The sequence below is a fragment of the Protopterus annectens genome, chromosome 4.part1, assembly GCF_019279795.1.
Source record: "Protopterus annectens isolate FY-2018-M chromosome 4.part1, PAN1.0, whole genome shotgun sequence".
NCBI lineage: Eukaryota > Metazoa > Chordata > Ceratodontiformes > Protopteridae > Protopterus > Protopterus annectens.
The window spans coordinates 465,787,646-465,804,868 of record NC_056734.1 but is presented as its reverse complement, the minus strand read 5'-3'; the positions used below and the strand labels follow the sequence as shown (position 1 = coordinate 465,804,868).

Below are 17,223 nucleotides of genomic sequence, written 5' to 3'. Positions count from 1 at the left end.
TACATGAACGTTTTATAAAAAGTCTAATGTATGTACTGTTCCATCAATCAAAGCACACAAATTAACAGTATTTACAACATAGGTAGTATTACTGCCTTAATCAAAAACAAAACCATTCAACCTCAAACCTATGGATGCTTACAGTTACACCTCGCCCTATCTTTAGCCATCACATTTCCCACACTGAAGTTATTATTGATACTACATAATCTCAAATCAACTTACAAATGGATCCAGGACACCCTAATAAAAAAGAAATATAATTCCTAGAATGAAGTACAGCCTCCCCATAATAGCGCTGAATTCTACAAAAAATAACAACATGCTAGAAACAACTGTTCCAACACTTTACAGCTTCATAACCGTATCCTGCAGATTGGAGCATTACTACAAAACACTGAAGAAAGCAAATTGGCCCCTAGCAACTGCACATGGCTACTCACTGATTTATTTTAAGATCATCAATAAATCTTAATGTATTTTCCTTTCAAATAAGCTAGTGTTTAAAACTTTAAAATGTCTATGTTTTATGACTGATAATTTTATATCATTTTTAATGAGGGAAGGATGATATGGAGAGACTTAGTGATGGGAAACTACAGGTGTTTGGTCCCTATTTGAGAGAGAGAATGGGAAGATGGTCATTTAGAGTACACAATTATTAGGATAGTGGGTGATTTTAATAGGTTATGTTTATAATTTCAAAGTATGGGTAAATGAACAATTATTAAATGATGACAAATGGAACACGGAGAAAAAGCAAACCAAAACTAGTAAAACAGAAATTCCTCCATTGTACAGGAACCAATAAAGGCTGTCCCACAAAATGTTGTAGTTGGAATAGTAATATCGAAAAAGACTCTGCAGTCCACAAGTAGTTCAAACCACGTACATATTTTATTAACAATACAGTGAGTTAAAAATTAAGCGCTTTCATTTCCAAAGCTGGAAACTTCATCAGAATAACTACCATTGTTGCATCAGACATTTTATACCATGGTGTTAATTACATTCAATTTGAACACATTAATCAGAGAACAATATTTTAAAGAAACAACCCACTATAATTTTGTATGTGTCATTGCACTGAAACAAGTATCGTAAAAACATATAAAACAACTGTAGAATAACACTGATGTTTGATATAGGTGAAATAAGATCTCCATAAATTCTGAATCTCAATAAAGTTATATAATGTTGCCTAAAAACACATGAATACCAGTGTATGGACCCTTATAGTAAAATCTATTTAAGGAGAATAATATATGTATACAGAAAATGTTAAGTTATAATGTAATAAAAAAACAACATGTATACCACATAAAATATATACAATGTAAAAAATAAATAGTATGAAAATAACTAAATCTAAAGATATATATGATATTAGTGTTAAACAAATAAGTTGGTAAAAATAATTAATTGATAAAAAAATGTTAAATGATATTCAGTATTATTTCATACATTTTTTAGTTTTATTTTAATCATTATTTTTTAGTTTTTGTTTTTATTTTGTTTGCCCTTAGTTTTTGGGCAGGCAAAAGTGACACATGGTCATTCATCCCTGGGGGTGTGTTGGAATTCAATCTCAGTTGCCAAATAAGTTCTCTATAACTAAGCTGGTTTTCCCAATCCCCCCCTTTGTTGTCCCTAAGTACTGTTTCTAGAATCCAGAACTTGAAATTTGCTTGCTTACAAAATAGTGTATGCCGATAAAGGGCATTAGTTTCCTTCTTCCTATTGACATCGTACATATGTTCATAAATTCTGTATCATAGATGTCTTTCTGTCTTGCAAATGTAATATCCCCAACATGAAGTACAATAGGCCAGATATACTACTCCACTAGTGTAACACGTGCAGTATTGTTTCCCTTTGAGTGTAAATGAACAATTATTAAAATACTATCATGAAATTGACTGAATGATCCAGTAAATAGGGGGAAAGTTATATGATATTTGATGAAATTGTCTTCTCAGCTACTTTTTCTAAAAAAGACCCATTTACACATGGAAAAGCATAAGAGGTAAGATGGATTTGCCCATCAGGAAGTAGTTGCTTCCAGTGGTAGTCATGCCAAAACAAAAAGGGAGGGTGTGGCCATTTTATTAAGGTTTTTTCTTAAGTATAAACTGAAAAATGAGACTTGTTCTATGTAGCTGTAAAACTTGGAAAGGAAACAGCTATTATCACTGTAGCAACTACGGAAGGTATTTAAAGGCCCCTGGAGACATCACACTGCAAGAATTTAAGGCAATTATATCAAGGCTTTCAGACTTGGAAGGAAGGAATAATAATATGGGTGGGGGTACTTTCATCTGATTTCTGGGACACTAAGGATATCACAGACTGGAAAGTACTTTAAAATGCTTACCAAAACAGTTGCACATTATGTTATCTGTGAGGAGGGAGTGGGGCATTCCAATCCATATAGATATTAATCCAAGATTGTTAATAGGTTTTCAAGGATCAATGGGATACATATTACAGGAAAACATAACTATTTGATAGAGGGGGGAAGTGTTGCCTTATTGCATTATCAAATCATGATCCTTTACAGATGGTATTAAAACAGATTCCCCTTGAATTGTATTAATACCTCAAGGTTTGATATGTGGTAGAAAAAAGTGGTAGAGCTGTAGTACAGGGGTAATCTTTTCAGGCAGAGATGTAATGGCGGCTTAGGATCTATATAAAGAAGAGAGAACAGGAGAGGAGAACTACAGGGCTTTACTATGAGGAAAAGACAGCAGGAGCACGTGGCCTTAGCAGAATGGCAAACATGGCTTATGCAACAACTACACAGGAAGGCAAGAGGGGTACCTGGACTACAGGAAAACATAATGCAAGCCTAAATGGAAATAAATTCTCTTTTGGAAAATGAAAGGCAATTCAGGATTAAGGCTATTCAATGGAATTTCTGTGAATAGTCTCCCAAGGTTCAGAATAGCTTAGCAGTCAAACTGAGGCAGGCAAAAGTAGAAAGATGGCTTAGTGTATTTAAAGTCCAAAGGGCACAGCAAGTAATGAAGGACCTGTCAGACATATGTGATAGTTTTACCATGTTTATTATTAAGTTGTGTCATGAAAAATAAATGGTTAGCAAGCCAAGAAAAGATAGGATATATTATGGGAAGCATAGATATGTATACATTGTCACCAGCTGAGGCAGTTGCAATAATGGGGAAGGAGTTGGAATCTCAGTTGAAGCAGGCCCCAAATGGGAAATCTCTATATCTAGATGGGACCCTCACTACGTTACAGAGGCTGGTTGGAGAACTGATGAACGATAAGCTGTTGGAATTATTCAGTAGAGTCCTATTTATGCATAAAATTCCTACATCATGGAAAGGGGTATTCATTTCATCTGTGTTTAAGCCAGGAGAAGATCCCTTAGAAGTAAATTTATATAGATCTGTTTTGTTCTTGAACTATTATTATAAGATCATAACTTCTGTTCTAGTGGTGAGAGTCACAGACGTTATCCCAAATCTGGTTTACTTTGACCAGTATAGTTTAATAAATGGAAGGCAAACATCTGACAATACAGTAAAAACCCAGTATATAATGCAGAAGGCTGTAGTGAAAGATCATCATTATCAACAACCCCTTTTTCTCATTTTTCTACATGGGGTTGGGGTGTCGTGTTAACTGTCACCATCTCTCTCTTTTCAATGCCTCACACCTGCCTTCTTTGACACTTACGATTGACTGACACAGATCTCCTCTCACACAATCTGTCCACCTCTTGGCCGGATGTCCTTGTTTCCACTTACTTCTTCCTGTCTGTTTTAAATCTTTTTCACCATATTGTCTTCTGTTTTTCTACACATGTCCAAATCAGTGTAACCTGTTCTCTTTGATTTTTTTCTGCAAATAGACATCCTCTTTATTCTGCTCTTATGTTCTGATTTCTTTGTATGTCCCACAGTGTGCAGCCTACCACCCTTCTCAGACATTTCATTTCCATCACCTCTAGCTTCCTCATCTGCTCTACCTTTACTACCCAGGTTTCCATGCCATACAGTAGTACTGGCCACACCACTCTCTTGTATGTCTTACTTTTCAGCTTTTTTGGCATTCTTCTGTCATTCACTATACCTGGACTCTATGCCAGTTGGCTGCATCCTCTCTGTTTCTAGCTTTGGCCTCTTCATTCAGACTTCCCTTCTCCTCAACCACCCCTCCCAGATACTTGAAGCTATTAACCTGTTCCACTATCTTCCCTCACTTCTCAGTTTCTTCTGATTTCCCCAATTTGCTGCCATCACAACTGTCTTATCTGACTTAGTTACATCCCACATGCCTCCAGTTATACATTCCATTCCCCTATCCTTTGCTGAGGTTCTTGCTCAGAGTCTGCATGTAATGCCACATCATCTGCATACAGCAGCTTTATTGATCCGTCCCCTCCAATCTGTTTGCCAATGTAGTCCATCACCAGTATGAACAGCACTGGGCTCAGAGATGCACGGTGGAGCAGACCCACTTCCTCTGGGAACCCCTGTTTTCTCAAGTGTAGTTGGCATTTATACAGTCAAACTGTTGTAATTCTATTAATGTTCCTGCTGTTATTTCAAGAAAAAAGCATATCTAAGTAAATACTAAGTATATGATTAAGGTTATTTCCTGAAAAAAAAATATAAAATTCCATTGGACCATTAGTTGGTAGGGTATAATAGTCAGAAATGAGCATTAGAATCTGAGAAATTACAATTCCAAATCATTCAATTTTAAATGTAACTGCAATTGTCAGTTTTAATCAGGATAGCAAATATAAACATGTAGAAAAATGCACAGTATTCTTTTAACATCAGATGTAAAACACTATTTCTGTACAAAAGGGAGGTTATCACTCTTTTAAAATGTTGTAGCATAACAAATTATACTCAAATACATGAAAATAGTCAAATTAGAATTCATATTGATGTTGTTTCATTGCTTTTGAAGTTAGGAGAATAATCTAATTGCATGTATATATAGTTATACCAAATTAATTCACCTATAAATTTCATGAGTCATGATGCTATATTAGACTTTTGGCAATATAACTGTTTATGTAAAAGGGCAACAATAACAAAACTTTAATATTTAGTGGCACACCCTTCTATAAAAGTGTAGTAAGCAAGTTAATTCTAGCACTTACATGATGAGACTTCTTTACCCCGGAGCAGTAACTAAGGAGTCTCAAACCTCACCACTGTCTCCAGTAAAAGCAGGGATAATCATACACAATTTCACCTAAGAATACACTAGGAACAGGGTCCAAAACCTGGGAATGGACTATATGCTTTACTCCAGGTCCCCAAATGAGTCTCTACACTAAACACTGCATTACACTGTGTCCCAGTTCTAGGTATGGTATCTTACACACTCACTCTTAAATGTCTGATATTCAGACACTCTTGGGAAAGACTGACACAGTTTACCTGCTGTGTTTCTTTGCCCAAATTACAAGGTAAGAGCTGCCACCAGTCAAATACCACAGTACCCTTCAAAAGGAGTAAAATAGATGTTGAAACAAATGGTAGCGTGTATTCCAAGCTGTAAGACCTTTTTGAGTGCCCCTGGTGTTATCACAATAAACATAAACACTCTCAAGTTATTAAAAAAATTCACTAAATAACCAGCCACAATGAGAGGTAGTAAAACATTTAATAATAAATAAAAGGATTTAAAACATGTAAATGTTGAATAACTGATTTCAGTAAACAACAGAGTTTCACTCATAGGAAATATGAAAATAATACTGCAGGATAGATCTCACATTGATTTTAGAAAACCTCCACCTAACTAGCTGTAGTTCCCTGATAATCTAAAGATTAACTGTCCTTATCTAATCTGAATAACTCAGCAAGGCAAGATTATACTCTTACTTCTGCAAGAGAAGATGATAAATTATGTCCACACTCCAGGATGTTGTCTGTCCTCAGTGATTAGAACAACTACTCTGGAAACAACTGGACTACTGTTGCTGAACAGCTCTGGAAAACAGAAACCAGACTACTACTACTACTACTAAACAGCTCTGGAAACAAAACTGAACAACTGACTCAAAACCTGCTTTTGTAGCATTTTTTTAAACAACAGGAAGTTGTTATGACAATTAAACTCTCTCATACTGGACTTTGAAAAGTAAACAAACAGATGCAGTGAATATTCTATTCTCCCAGCTCTGGCACACAATGACATCACATCCAGGTCAGTTGACTCTGGCATAGCATACATTCAGAATTGTCTTAAAAAAACATGTGCATTTGGTCATCCAGATGAACACTATTTGACATTGAAACATCTTACATAAATACGTGATAATCAAAAGACATAAACTTATTTACAAAATTTTAGCTAGTCATGCTGGCATATGTCACACAGGGCAATTTACAATTATTTGCAATTATTTACAGAACTTCAGCCAGTCATGCTAACACAGATGACAATGACAATATATCCTCACATTTTCCCCCCTTTGAAGACTCAAGCTAGATTTTCAAGTGATCCTGGAAAATCATTGCTTGAGAAAAATGGGACTGTCTGGAAACACATAACAACCTATACCCTGTCTTGAGAATTTATCTACATTGGTATTACTGAAATCTGAATTGGCTAATACAGGGGGTTCTTCCAAAGCTTCTTTAAGCTTTTGGAGTGCCTGCTCACATGCTGTGGTCCACACTACCTTTACAGGATTGTTTTTCCTTGTTAGGTTAGTAAAGGGTGCAACAAATTGTCCATAGCACCCTGCTGTCCCTAGGAATGCTCTCACCTGCTTTTTGGTAAATGGGACAGGCCACACCTGAATAACCTCCACTTTGGTAGGTTCTGGTCTAATCTTACCACTCCCTATTCTATGTCCTAGGTAGGAGACCTTTGCCATATCCACCTGACACTTACTAGGCTTAATGGTCACTCCTGCCCTTTTTATTCTACCTAAGACCACCCTGACATTTTGAAGGTGACCTTGCCAGGAATGGCTGTAAATGGCAATATCATCCAAATAAGTGAGAGCATAGTCTCCTGCTCATACTAAGATATGCTCTACTAACCTCAGGAAGGTTGCTGGGGCATTCTTCATCTCAAAGGGCAGTCTTGTAAACTCATATAATCCAAAAGGTGTTACAAAAGCTGACCTCTCTCTAGCAATGGGAGTCAAGGGCACCTGCCAGTATCCCTTGGTCAGATCAATAGTGGTCAGATACCTAGCCCCACCCAGCTGTTCTAAAGTTTCATCTGTTCAAGGCATGGTGTATGCATCTGACTGTGTATAACTGCTTAACTTTCTGTAATCTACACAGAATCTTACATTACCATCTTTCTTCAGTACCAGCACTACTGGGGAACCCAAGGACTACTGGATTCCTGGATTACCCCCAGCTCCAACATCTTCTTTATCTCCTCCTTCAAAGTCTGTTTGACTCACTCAGGCACCCTATAAGGGGTTTGCTTAATAGGCCTTTGGGGTCCTGTATCCACATTGTACATGCCCCCAAATTTTTGTAACACTATTTGTATTTCTCTAACATGAATAGGGAATAGCCACTGAGATATTGCTACCTCTCCCACAGAAGAGTCACTCCGAGCCTCACTGAGAAGATCAGTCACCAGATTCCCCCTCAGAGTCCTCCTTTCCTTGAGCATCAGGTGCCTCCTTAGCTATCTCTCAAGCCTTGTAAAGTAGGATTTGAAAGCTGAGCCTGTCTCTACTCTGTATTTGCAATCTCTCCCAGCTCCTCTTCCACAGGAAGTCTAGTAACTTCTGACAGCAGTGGCTCACTCTCAGCCTGGGTAATACCACTCACCTCTGTCCTTGCAGTCACCATGTCCACAGAAACACCAGTACCTACCAGCAGCTGTAGTTCTTCTTCAGGCTCACTGCTAATGGGTAGCTCCCTTCCTGAAATAACCACATCACCAGCCCCAGCTTCAGGCATAAGATCTGTCTGCATCTCCCCCAGGGCTACCAGATCTATGTGCCTGTCTCCAAACTTGATTGCATGTAACTGCATGCACGCATGGTTCTACATTATCAAAATCATTCCCTATTAAAACATCTGCAGGGAAATCCTCAAGCACGCCTACTTCCTTGTTCCATTTTCTATCCTCCCAGTCAAGATGAACCCTTGCCAAAGGTATTTGGAATGGGGTCCCACCCAAAGCTCTGACTGGTGTGGACTGACCAAGCAAATACTGTTCCTTCTTAACCACTGCAGTCCTCACAATGGTAATATCAAAAGCTGTGTCTCTCTTAGCAGTGGTCTGTCTTCAATCCACTAATATAGGATACAAATTTTGGTGATAGTTTGGCACCTCTGTTGCTTACAGACAACTTACAGCTGGCATTCTGTCATTACCACTTTCTGGCTCCCTCACCATTTGTTTCTCCCCTTGTTTCAATGGACATTTGTATGCTATATGTCCCTCTGATTACATTTGAAACATCTAATCTCTGATCCTAACCATGTGCTTGAACTAGTGGCTTCCCCTGTTATTGGTGAACTCTGTTGGTGTGGTCTAGACTGCCCCCCATGGGTTCCGTAATGTCCATGTGCAGTACTGGTTATCCCTTTCTTATGCAGTGGTGCCCAGCTTTCCAAGTAGAGATCCTCTTTTCTCCCTAACTCATTTGCAGAGTTACACTCTCGGTCTGCCAACCAGATCTTCATGTCCTCAGGCAAAGTGCTGAGAGCTTGTTCCCTCGCCAAAAGGTCTGCCAGTCCTTCAGAGGTGATGACCTGACACCCACTCACCCACTAGTGAAAGCAAATACTTAAATCAGCAATGTAATGACACACACTTTCATCTGCCTTGCATTTATGTTCACAATTTTTTTTCTATATATTTCAGGGGTTAATTGAAAACAATCAAGTAAACATTGTTTTACACTATCATAATATAGACTATTAAGATCCAATAGTTTAACAATTCCATTAACAGCTCTACCATGGAGTAAGGGAGTCAGGAACCATACATGGAGCCCTTGGTTAACATTATACTGTTTACATACCTCTCAAATATATAAATAAAACTATCAAAGTCATCTCCCTTCCTGTACTGAGGAAAAAGTTTACTGACTTTTATGGCTTCTAGGGTTCAGTCATTCCCTTCCCCATTACCACTATGACCTGTCAAAGGGTTAGAAGCTCATTTTTGTGCCATCTGCCTCTCATTTTCTTCAGCTTCCATCTCTAAACGCTTGGTCTCCAGTTCACACTGACACTGCTTCTCCCTTTTTTCAGCCTCTAGTTCAAGTCATTTTAACTCCAGGTGAATTTTTAAGTCCTCTGAGGAAAAAGTGAACTCTCTTGTCATGGAAGACTGCATATCCCCAACACAAAACTGGATTTCCTTCAAGCTGCTGGTCTGCTCTGTAGCTGTAACTAAGGCTGAGATCATTGCTTCTTTAGTCAGGTTAGCAAGCACCTGTCCTTTGTCTTCGCAAACCTTGGGCTGCTGGTTCCTTGTCAGCTTGCTATAATCCTCTGCTGACATGTCTGTCTGCTGTCTCTGACTAAACTGCCTAAAAAGTGAATAAAGCTGTTTTGACAATGAAACTCTGTATGTTTACCTTGTGGTTGTCGATAGTGCATACATCAGTTACAACTGCTCACAGGCTACTAAAGCTCAATTAAAATCCCATCACTGCCACCAATATGTGACAAGCCCTCTTTACACTGGAGCAGTAACTAAGGAGTCTCAGTCCTCACCACTGTCTCTGGTAAGGGAGTGCCACTAAATGCAGGGATAGAAATACACAATTTCCCCTAAGAGTACATCAGGAATAGGTTCTAAAACCTGGGACTGGAGTATATGCTTCACTCCAGGTCCTCAAATGAGTCTCCACACTAAACACTGCAGAACACTGTGTCCCATTTCTATGTATCTGACACACTCAGTGTTAAATGTCTGATATTCACACATAGACACACTCTTGGGAAAGACTGACACAGATTTACCTGCTGTGTTTCTTTGCACAAATTACAAGGTAACTGCTGTCACCAGTCAAATACCACAATACCCTACAAAAGGGATGTTCAATTATATTGGGTAAAATAGATATTGAAACAAATGATAGCATGCATCCCAAGCAGTAAAGCTTTTTGAGTGGCCCTGGTGTTATCACAACAAGGAGAAACACTTTCAAGTTATTAAAAATATTCCCTAAATAACCAGCCATAATGAGAGTTAGTTTACTAACCATTGTCCTATAAATTAAAAAAAAAGTGTCAGCAAAGTAAAAGTAACCTAGCAGAGGAAGCATTTATGTTTCCAACTGTACATGTATCCATTTCTTATAGTACTGATAAACTGATATATTTAGTCATAGCACAAATGAAACAGAACTTAAGCATAATATTCTCTTTCAACTGCTCAGAATAAAAAAATGAATCATTAGTAGTTGAAGCTATCCTTCCAAAAAGAAATCATCCTAATATTTTTTTAATTATTTTCTAGTCTTTAAACTAAAATGAGATGCTAATTTCATTTAAAGTTACTCATACCATTTCAAGATGTTTTGCATACCTGTATTGGTTATCCCTGACAAAAAATGTCTAGGATGAACTACTGTTGTCCTTGAATAAAATATAACATTAGGAAAAAAATAAAACACAAAATGTATTGTTACTACAGTGTTACAATGCATTCATGTTAAGACCTGTATAAGACATGGTCAGCATAAATGTAACTAGAACATTTTTATAGTGATTAACTATAAAAATGAACAGAACTAGTGTACTCAAAAAGAAAATAAAGAATTATAAAACTAGTTATTGATCTCTGATTCACATTTTCATCCCATTCCACCTAAGGACAAATACTAAGAAAATAAAAACATTGCAATGAATGACTACACCTGTACATTTATAACTGCTGTTATCTTTACCTATATGCACTCACTGTGTAGATTCATTTTCCTGAAACACATTACAAATACGTGTTCACTCTTACATATTGCATATGTGACATTCAAAAAAATAAAAATGTATGTGCAAATAGAAAATATATTCTTAAATATATATAAATATATTATTTGTTTCTATTTCTTTTCTATTACTTTCTCTCAGAAATGTTTATTACACTACCGCAAAGAGTTATCTGCACAACTGTACATATCAACTGAACTGTAATTAATGTAGCAAAAAACACATTTTTTTAAATATCAGCAAAGGTATATTTCCTGGAATAAATGTCTGCCAAAATTCTGCACTGCAGGAAGAAATTATGCAATTCTTTTCCAGGTAAACATGTTCATTTGTTTGTCATATCAGCAGCAAATGTTGCACTTTTAATGTACAGCTTTCTTCCTTCTGCAATACTACATGCAATTTTCTGGTAAATATAATGTCATGATCTCAGCATTATACATACAGTGACAGACACTTGACTGGAGTAAATGCAGATAAGTCATACTTCAGAATATGTTACTGTATGTATTTTATTTGTATTATGGGGTAGGTAACCCTTGTGTAGGCAAAAGTTTTAACTAGCAAAATAATAAACTGCATGTTTACTGAGCTCTATGTGTTTCTCAGTGTTTTTTGTTGTATTTTTATTGATTTGCTTGATACCACTGGATTTATCACTGTCTTGACTGTTTTTGCTGTATTAGAGGGTAGAGCACTGATCTCTATGGATCTTTGTCATACCCAGCTCAAGAGTGGTGTTTGGTTAAGTGACTTGCTGAAAGTCACACATTTAGGGAGTGGAGGGTGAGGGAATCAAACTTTGCACCACTGGACCACAGGAAACAGTGTGTTAACAGCTCCTTAATCCTCTAGGCCAACTGCCAGACAGTGGGCTGTTTTTCATTTATTTTATAGATATTTAGAAATATTGTGTGAAGGAATGATCAACTTTCTATGCTCAGAATAACATAACTACAATACTATAAAAGAAACAGAAAATGGATTCCTGAATGTATCTATTTTTTATTTGTAGATGTGAATGAATGTATTACTCCAGACCTAAACAACTGCTCGCTAACTACAGCAATCTGTTCCAATTATGATGGATCATATATGTGCCAATGCAAAGCAGGGTACTCAGGAGATGGTGTGAATTGTACAGGTATGTCATGCCATGCAAGAAAAAATAACAATAAAAATGCTTATAGTAGCTATTGACCATATTGGTGACATTAAAATCTTCTGCAATTGTAAGATATATATATATATATATATATATATATATATATATATATATATATATATATATTGTTATTATTTTTATCCACATACATATACACACACACACAAATACATGGACACACTATTTTTCAAGAAATACTGACAGCTACCGTTAAAGAGATAAAGTGATAGCTGCTTCATATTGTAATGCATACTAATCTTTCAGTGAAGGATATACATTCATATAACAAACATATTCACGCACACACACACACACACACACACACACACACACACACACACACACACACACACACACACACACACACAGATATATCTGATTGTCTCATTGTTGAGCAAACTATCACTTCAGGGAATACAAAAACAGCAATCCTTTTAGATTGAAACTAGAAAGATCAAAGCACAAAAAAAAAAGATTATAAAAACAATATATTTTTTTCAGGGTGACAAGTCCCCCTATACCCCTTCCCCCACATGCACCCAGTTAATTATATATACTATGAACAACAGTGGATTAAGGGAAAATTTCCAGATCCCACTGTTCAGCGATCTTGCATGGAAAGCAGCTGAAAAACAAGAGTGTTGGCTTTTGCTATCAGTCTGTCTATCAATATATATATATATAAGTATATGTAAGTAAACACACAGCCACAATATTTCTGTTTTCTCAATTCACTTCACACAAACACATACACAGAAATACATGGGCAATGTATTTGTCTTTCAAGCATCTGCGTGATTAAACTAAGCATCCAAGTTATAACACTTGCACACCACATATTAATTTTGTTTAAAAGGAGTTCCTGTTATATAATTGAAGATGCAATCCTTTGAATGCATCTTGATCGAACTTGAAAGTACGAAACAGCAAAATAGTGAAACAGCATATAAGCGATTTCTTTCCATGGGGAAAAAAAATCACTCAGCCGCCTCCGTTACTTTGCCGTTTTTGTCACTGTAGTGCGATCTCAGAGTTGGTATATTTAACTAGGGGGAGTGTGGGGGCAAAGCCCTCCACTTTATCTAATGTTTTGAAGTTTTAATTTTTATTTTTATTTATTATTATTTTTTTTTTATGGAACAGCAATTTTTTTCCTGGGAAAAAAAATCGCTGTTCCGAGTGTTCAGGATTGTAACTTTTGCTTACATGGTGTTGATAAATCAGCATTCGCTTTTTTAAGCATTCACTGGTTTAATATATATGTAACGTTTTCAAGTTTTTATTTTTATTTATTTATTTTTGTGGAAAAAAATTGCTGTTCCAGGTGTTCGGGATTGTAAGCTTTCTCTTACATGGAGTCAAAAAAATCAGCGTTCGCTTTTTTAAGCATTTGCTGATTTAATATAGATGCTTTAAAAGTTTATTTATACATAAGGGAGACAAATGAGACATTCTAAACTCTCATTCTTAGTTTGCATGCAGTTGGTTTCATTCAGTTCAGCATTTTGCAACTAGCTATTATTATCTATTAAATTTTGGGTACATCATACTGTTTAAGAAAACTTGCATTCATTTGCAGTTTAATTGTTTGTAATTATGGCCAATTTATGGCCAATGACTTAATTGATGTGAATATATAAACAGGATGCTTATGCATGATTAATTGTTCCACTGAAGGTGAATTGCCGAGGTACCAGAATGTGTTATTAAATGGAAATTTATATTCATGCTATTGTTTGATTTCCTTCTTACTGGATTTGGTGTTTGTCTGGCATTTGGTGTCGTAAATTTTGGATTCTGTGTTTTTCTACTATGGATGGGCTTGGCACTGACTTGCCTGATATCTGCAGTAGCCTCAGCTGACTTCAGCCTTTGCAGCTGGGGCTTAGTGCTCTCAGTCTCCAGGGTAGTGCCATTGTTAATGTGGACATCGTCATTGTAGCCTGTTCTGCAAATGCCACTCTCTGTGCTGCTATGATCTATGAACTTGGCCACAGCAGTAGGTATGCTTTTTAATAGCAATTCAGATATCCAATTCTTCAGGCAACTGGACAGATGAGCTAGGAGATGTACTGCAGGATTGTTTACAGACATCTTGACTACACTTGAGTTTTTTTCATCATCTTTCAAACTCTCATTTTTGAGAACTAGTAAGAAACATATATGCAAGAGGAAGCCCATGGAATCTCATACAGAATCCTCTATCTTGTATGTCAAGGACAAGAAAGCCCTAGAGCCTTTTTGTAACATAGATGACTCAAAATTTTGAGAGTTACTATAAATAAGAAACAAAGCATTATGGACCACAGAACTCACAACCTCTCTATAAAGGAATCTGTAAAATGATTTTCAGACCCCCAGATTCTTCTTGGGTAGTCCACCGTATCTATAAATTCCTCAGCTAATACTCAAGTCTGTATGGGAAAATACCAATATTGTGGCATTTGTTTCAAGGAAACTGAATGTGTCCTCTGTCCTCTGAAAGACTGAAACTCTTGGAGTGAGATTCCTAAGCCTGATGTTATTGTTGTTGCAGCTGCCCTTAAAAATGCTCCTGCACTAGAGATTCCTGTTGCTCATACCCTGCATCAGTAAACAAGTTTCACAGACAGGCTTGGAAAGCGTGTTTATTCATCAGCCATGCTCACTTAGGGTGGCAGTAAACTGTCTTTCTTGTATATTAAGATTCCATGGAGTGTTGGCAGATGAAATAAGCTCATCACTGGATGAGTTTTCATGGGACAGCAGATTAAACATAAAATACAGTCACAGATGGCAACTGTGTCAACAATTGCCAGCCTCTTCATGACACTTATGTATATTTCAGCTAATGGAGCAGCTCAGGCAGCAGACACCAGCATTGCACCACCACACCTGACTGCATTTGACAAACTTTGCCAGAAATACCAAGAAGACCTTTACCAGTGTCCCCTTCAAAATAACACTTTCAGATGAAATATTAAAGGTGACCTACAGAAAATGGAAAGGGAAGATGAAGGATTTTGTACTGTTCTTGTCAAAATCCAGACTGGACTATGCAACTTCTGTGGGTCACAAAGGAGGCCATTTCAGCTCTGAGTTTGGCATGACCAACAGCAACAAAACAGTCAAGAATCTGGAAGGAGTCAGCTGTGGTAAAATTCGGAATGGTCCCACAGAGGTGGCAACAGCAGGAAGCATGAGGGGTGGGTTCCTTGGTCTTCTTTTGAGGGAACAGCAGTCAAATCCTGGACATGTTACCTGACTGTCTCATTCTGTGTTCACCCTGGGTCATGTGCTCCTCTCCCTGGAAAGATGGAGAGTATTCACACAGGAGACAGAATAACAACAGTAATATTGGAGAGTATTCACACAGGAGACGGAACAACAACAGTAATATTGGAGAGTATTCACACAGGAGACTGAATAGCAACAGTAATATTGGAGAGTATTCACACAGGAGACGAAATAACAACAGTAATATTGGAGAGTATTCACACAGGAGACTGCACAACAACAGTAATATTGGAGAGTATTCACACAGGAGACTGAATAACAACAGTAATATTGGAGAGTATTGACACAGGAGACGGAATAACAACAGTAATATTGGAGAGTATTCACACAGGAGACTGAATAACAACAGTAATATTGGAGAGTATTCACACAGGAGACGGAACAACAACAGTAATATTGGAGAGTATTCACACAGGAGACTGAATAGCAACAGTAATATTGGAGAGTATTCAGACAGGAGACGAAATAACAACAGTAATATTGGAGAGTATTCACACAGGAGACTGAATAACAACAGTAATATTGGAGAGTATTCACACAGGAGACGGAATAACAACAGTAATATTGGAGAGTATTCACACAGGAGACTGAATAACAACAGTAATATTGGAGAGTATTCACACAGGAGACGGAACAACAACAGTAATATTGGAGAGTATTCACACAGGAGACTGAATAGCAACAGTAATATTGGAGAGTATTCAGACAGGAGACGAAATAACAACAGTAATATTGGAGAGTATTCACACAGGAGACTGCACAACAACAGTAATATTGGAGAGTATTCACACAGGAGACTGAATAACAACAGTAATATTGGAGAGTATTCACACAGGAGACTGAATAACAACAGTAATATTGGGGAGTATTCACACAGGAGACGGATCAACAACAGTAATATTGGAGAGTATTCACACAGGAGACGGAACAATGACAGTAATATTGGAGAGTATTCACACAGGAGACGGAACAACAACAGTAATATTGGAGAGTATTCACACAGGAGACTGAATAACAACAGTAATATTGGAGAGTATTCACACAGGAGACTGAATAACAACAGTAATATTGGAGAGTATTCACACAGGAGACGGATCAACAACAGTAATATTGGAGAGTATTCACACAGGAGACGGAACAATGACAGTAATATTGGAGAGTATTCACACAGGAGATGGAACAACAACAGTAATAGTGGAGAGTATTCACACAGGAGACTGAATAACAACAGTAATATTGGAGAGTATTCACACAGGAGACTGAATAACAACAGTAATATTGGAGAGTATTCACACAGGAGACAGAACAACAACAGTAATATTGGAGAGTATTCACACAGGAGACTGAACAACAACAGTAATATTGGAGAGTATTCACACAGGAGATAGAATAACAACAGTAATATTGGAGAGTATTCACACAGGAGACGGAACAACAACAGTAATATTGGAGAGTATTCACACAGGAGACGGAACAAAAACAGTAATATCCAAGAGCTACACAGCAACAATGTATAGCCCTCCCCTCACAATTTATTTTCTTTGATCACTCTTTAGGGGAATGTCCAAGAAATGCTCTAATTCAGAAGTAGCCCCAGAACTCTGTTATTGTTTTCCTCCCTGTTTCTCTTCTTCCGAATTTCATACAGGCACAGCAATTCCATAGTCATGCTTATAGAACAATTTGGCCTCAACAAGATAACTTTCTCTTGTAAGGCCATACCGTTTGAGAAGGCCTCTAAATCAGGTGCCTGGCAGGTCGCTTCTGACCCATCCTTGTGGCAAGCCTCTTGTAGAGCTCCACTTTCTTTGTCAAACTGCATGATTTTTACAGTTCTAGGAATGGCCAGAAACTCTTCAT

The 17,223-nt window shown here is 37.3% G+C and overlaps 1 protein-coding gene across 1 annotated transcript in view; it reads left to right on the top strand.

Moving 5' to 3' along the window:
- Positions 1-12,122, top strand: part of LOC122801225 (adhesion G protein-coupled receptor E2-like) — a 97,419-nt gene extending 85,297 nt beyond the window's left edge. Inside the window, exon 5 of the mRNA XM_044070778.1 lies at positions 11,938-12,122. Within this exon, the coding sequence (XP_043926713.1) occupies positions 11,938-12,122 (185 nt within the window). The remainder of the gene's footprint in view (positions 1-11,937) is intronic.
- The last annotated feature ends 5,101 nt before the right edge of the window (positions 12,123-17,223 follow it).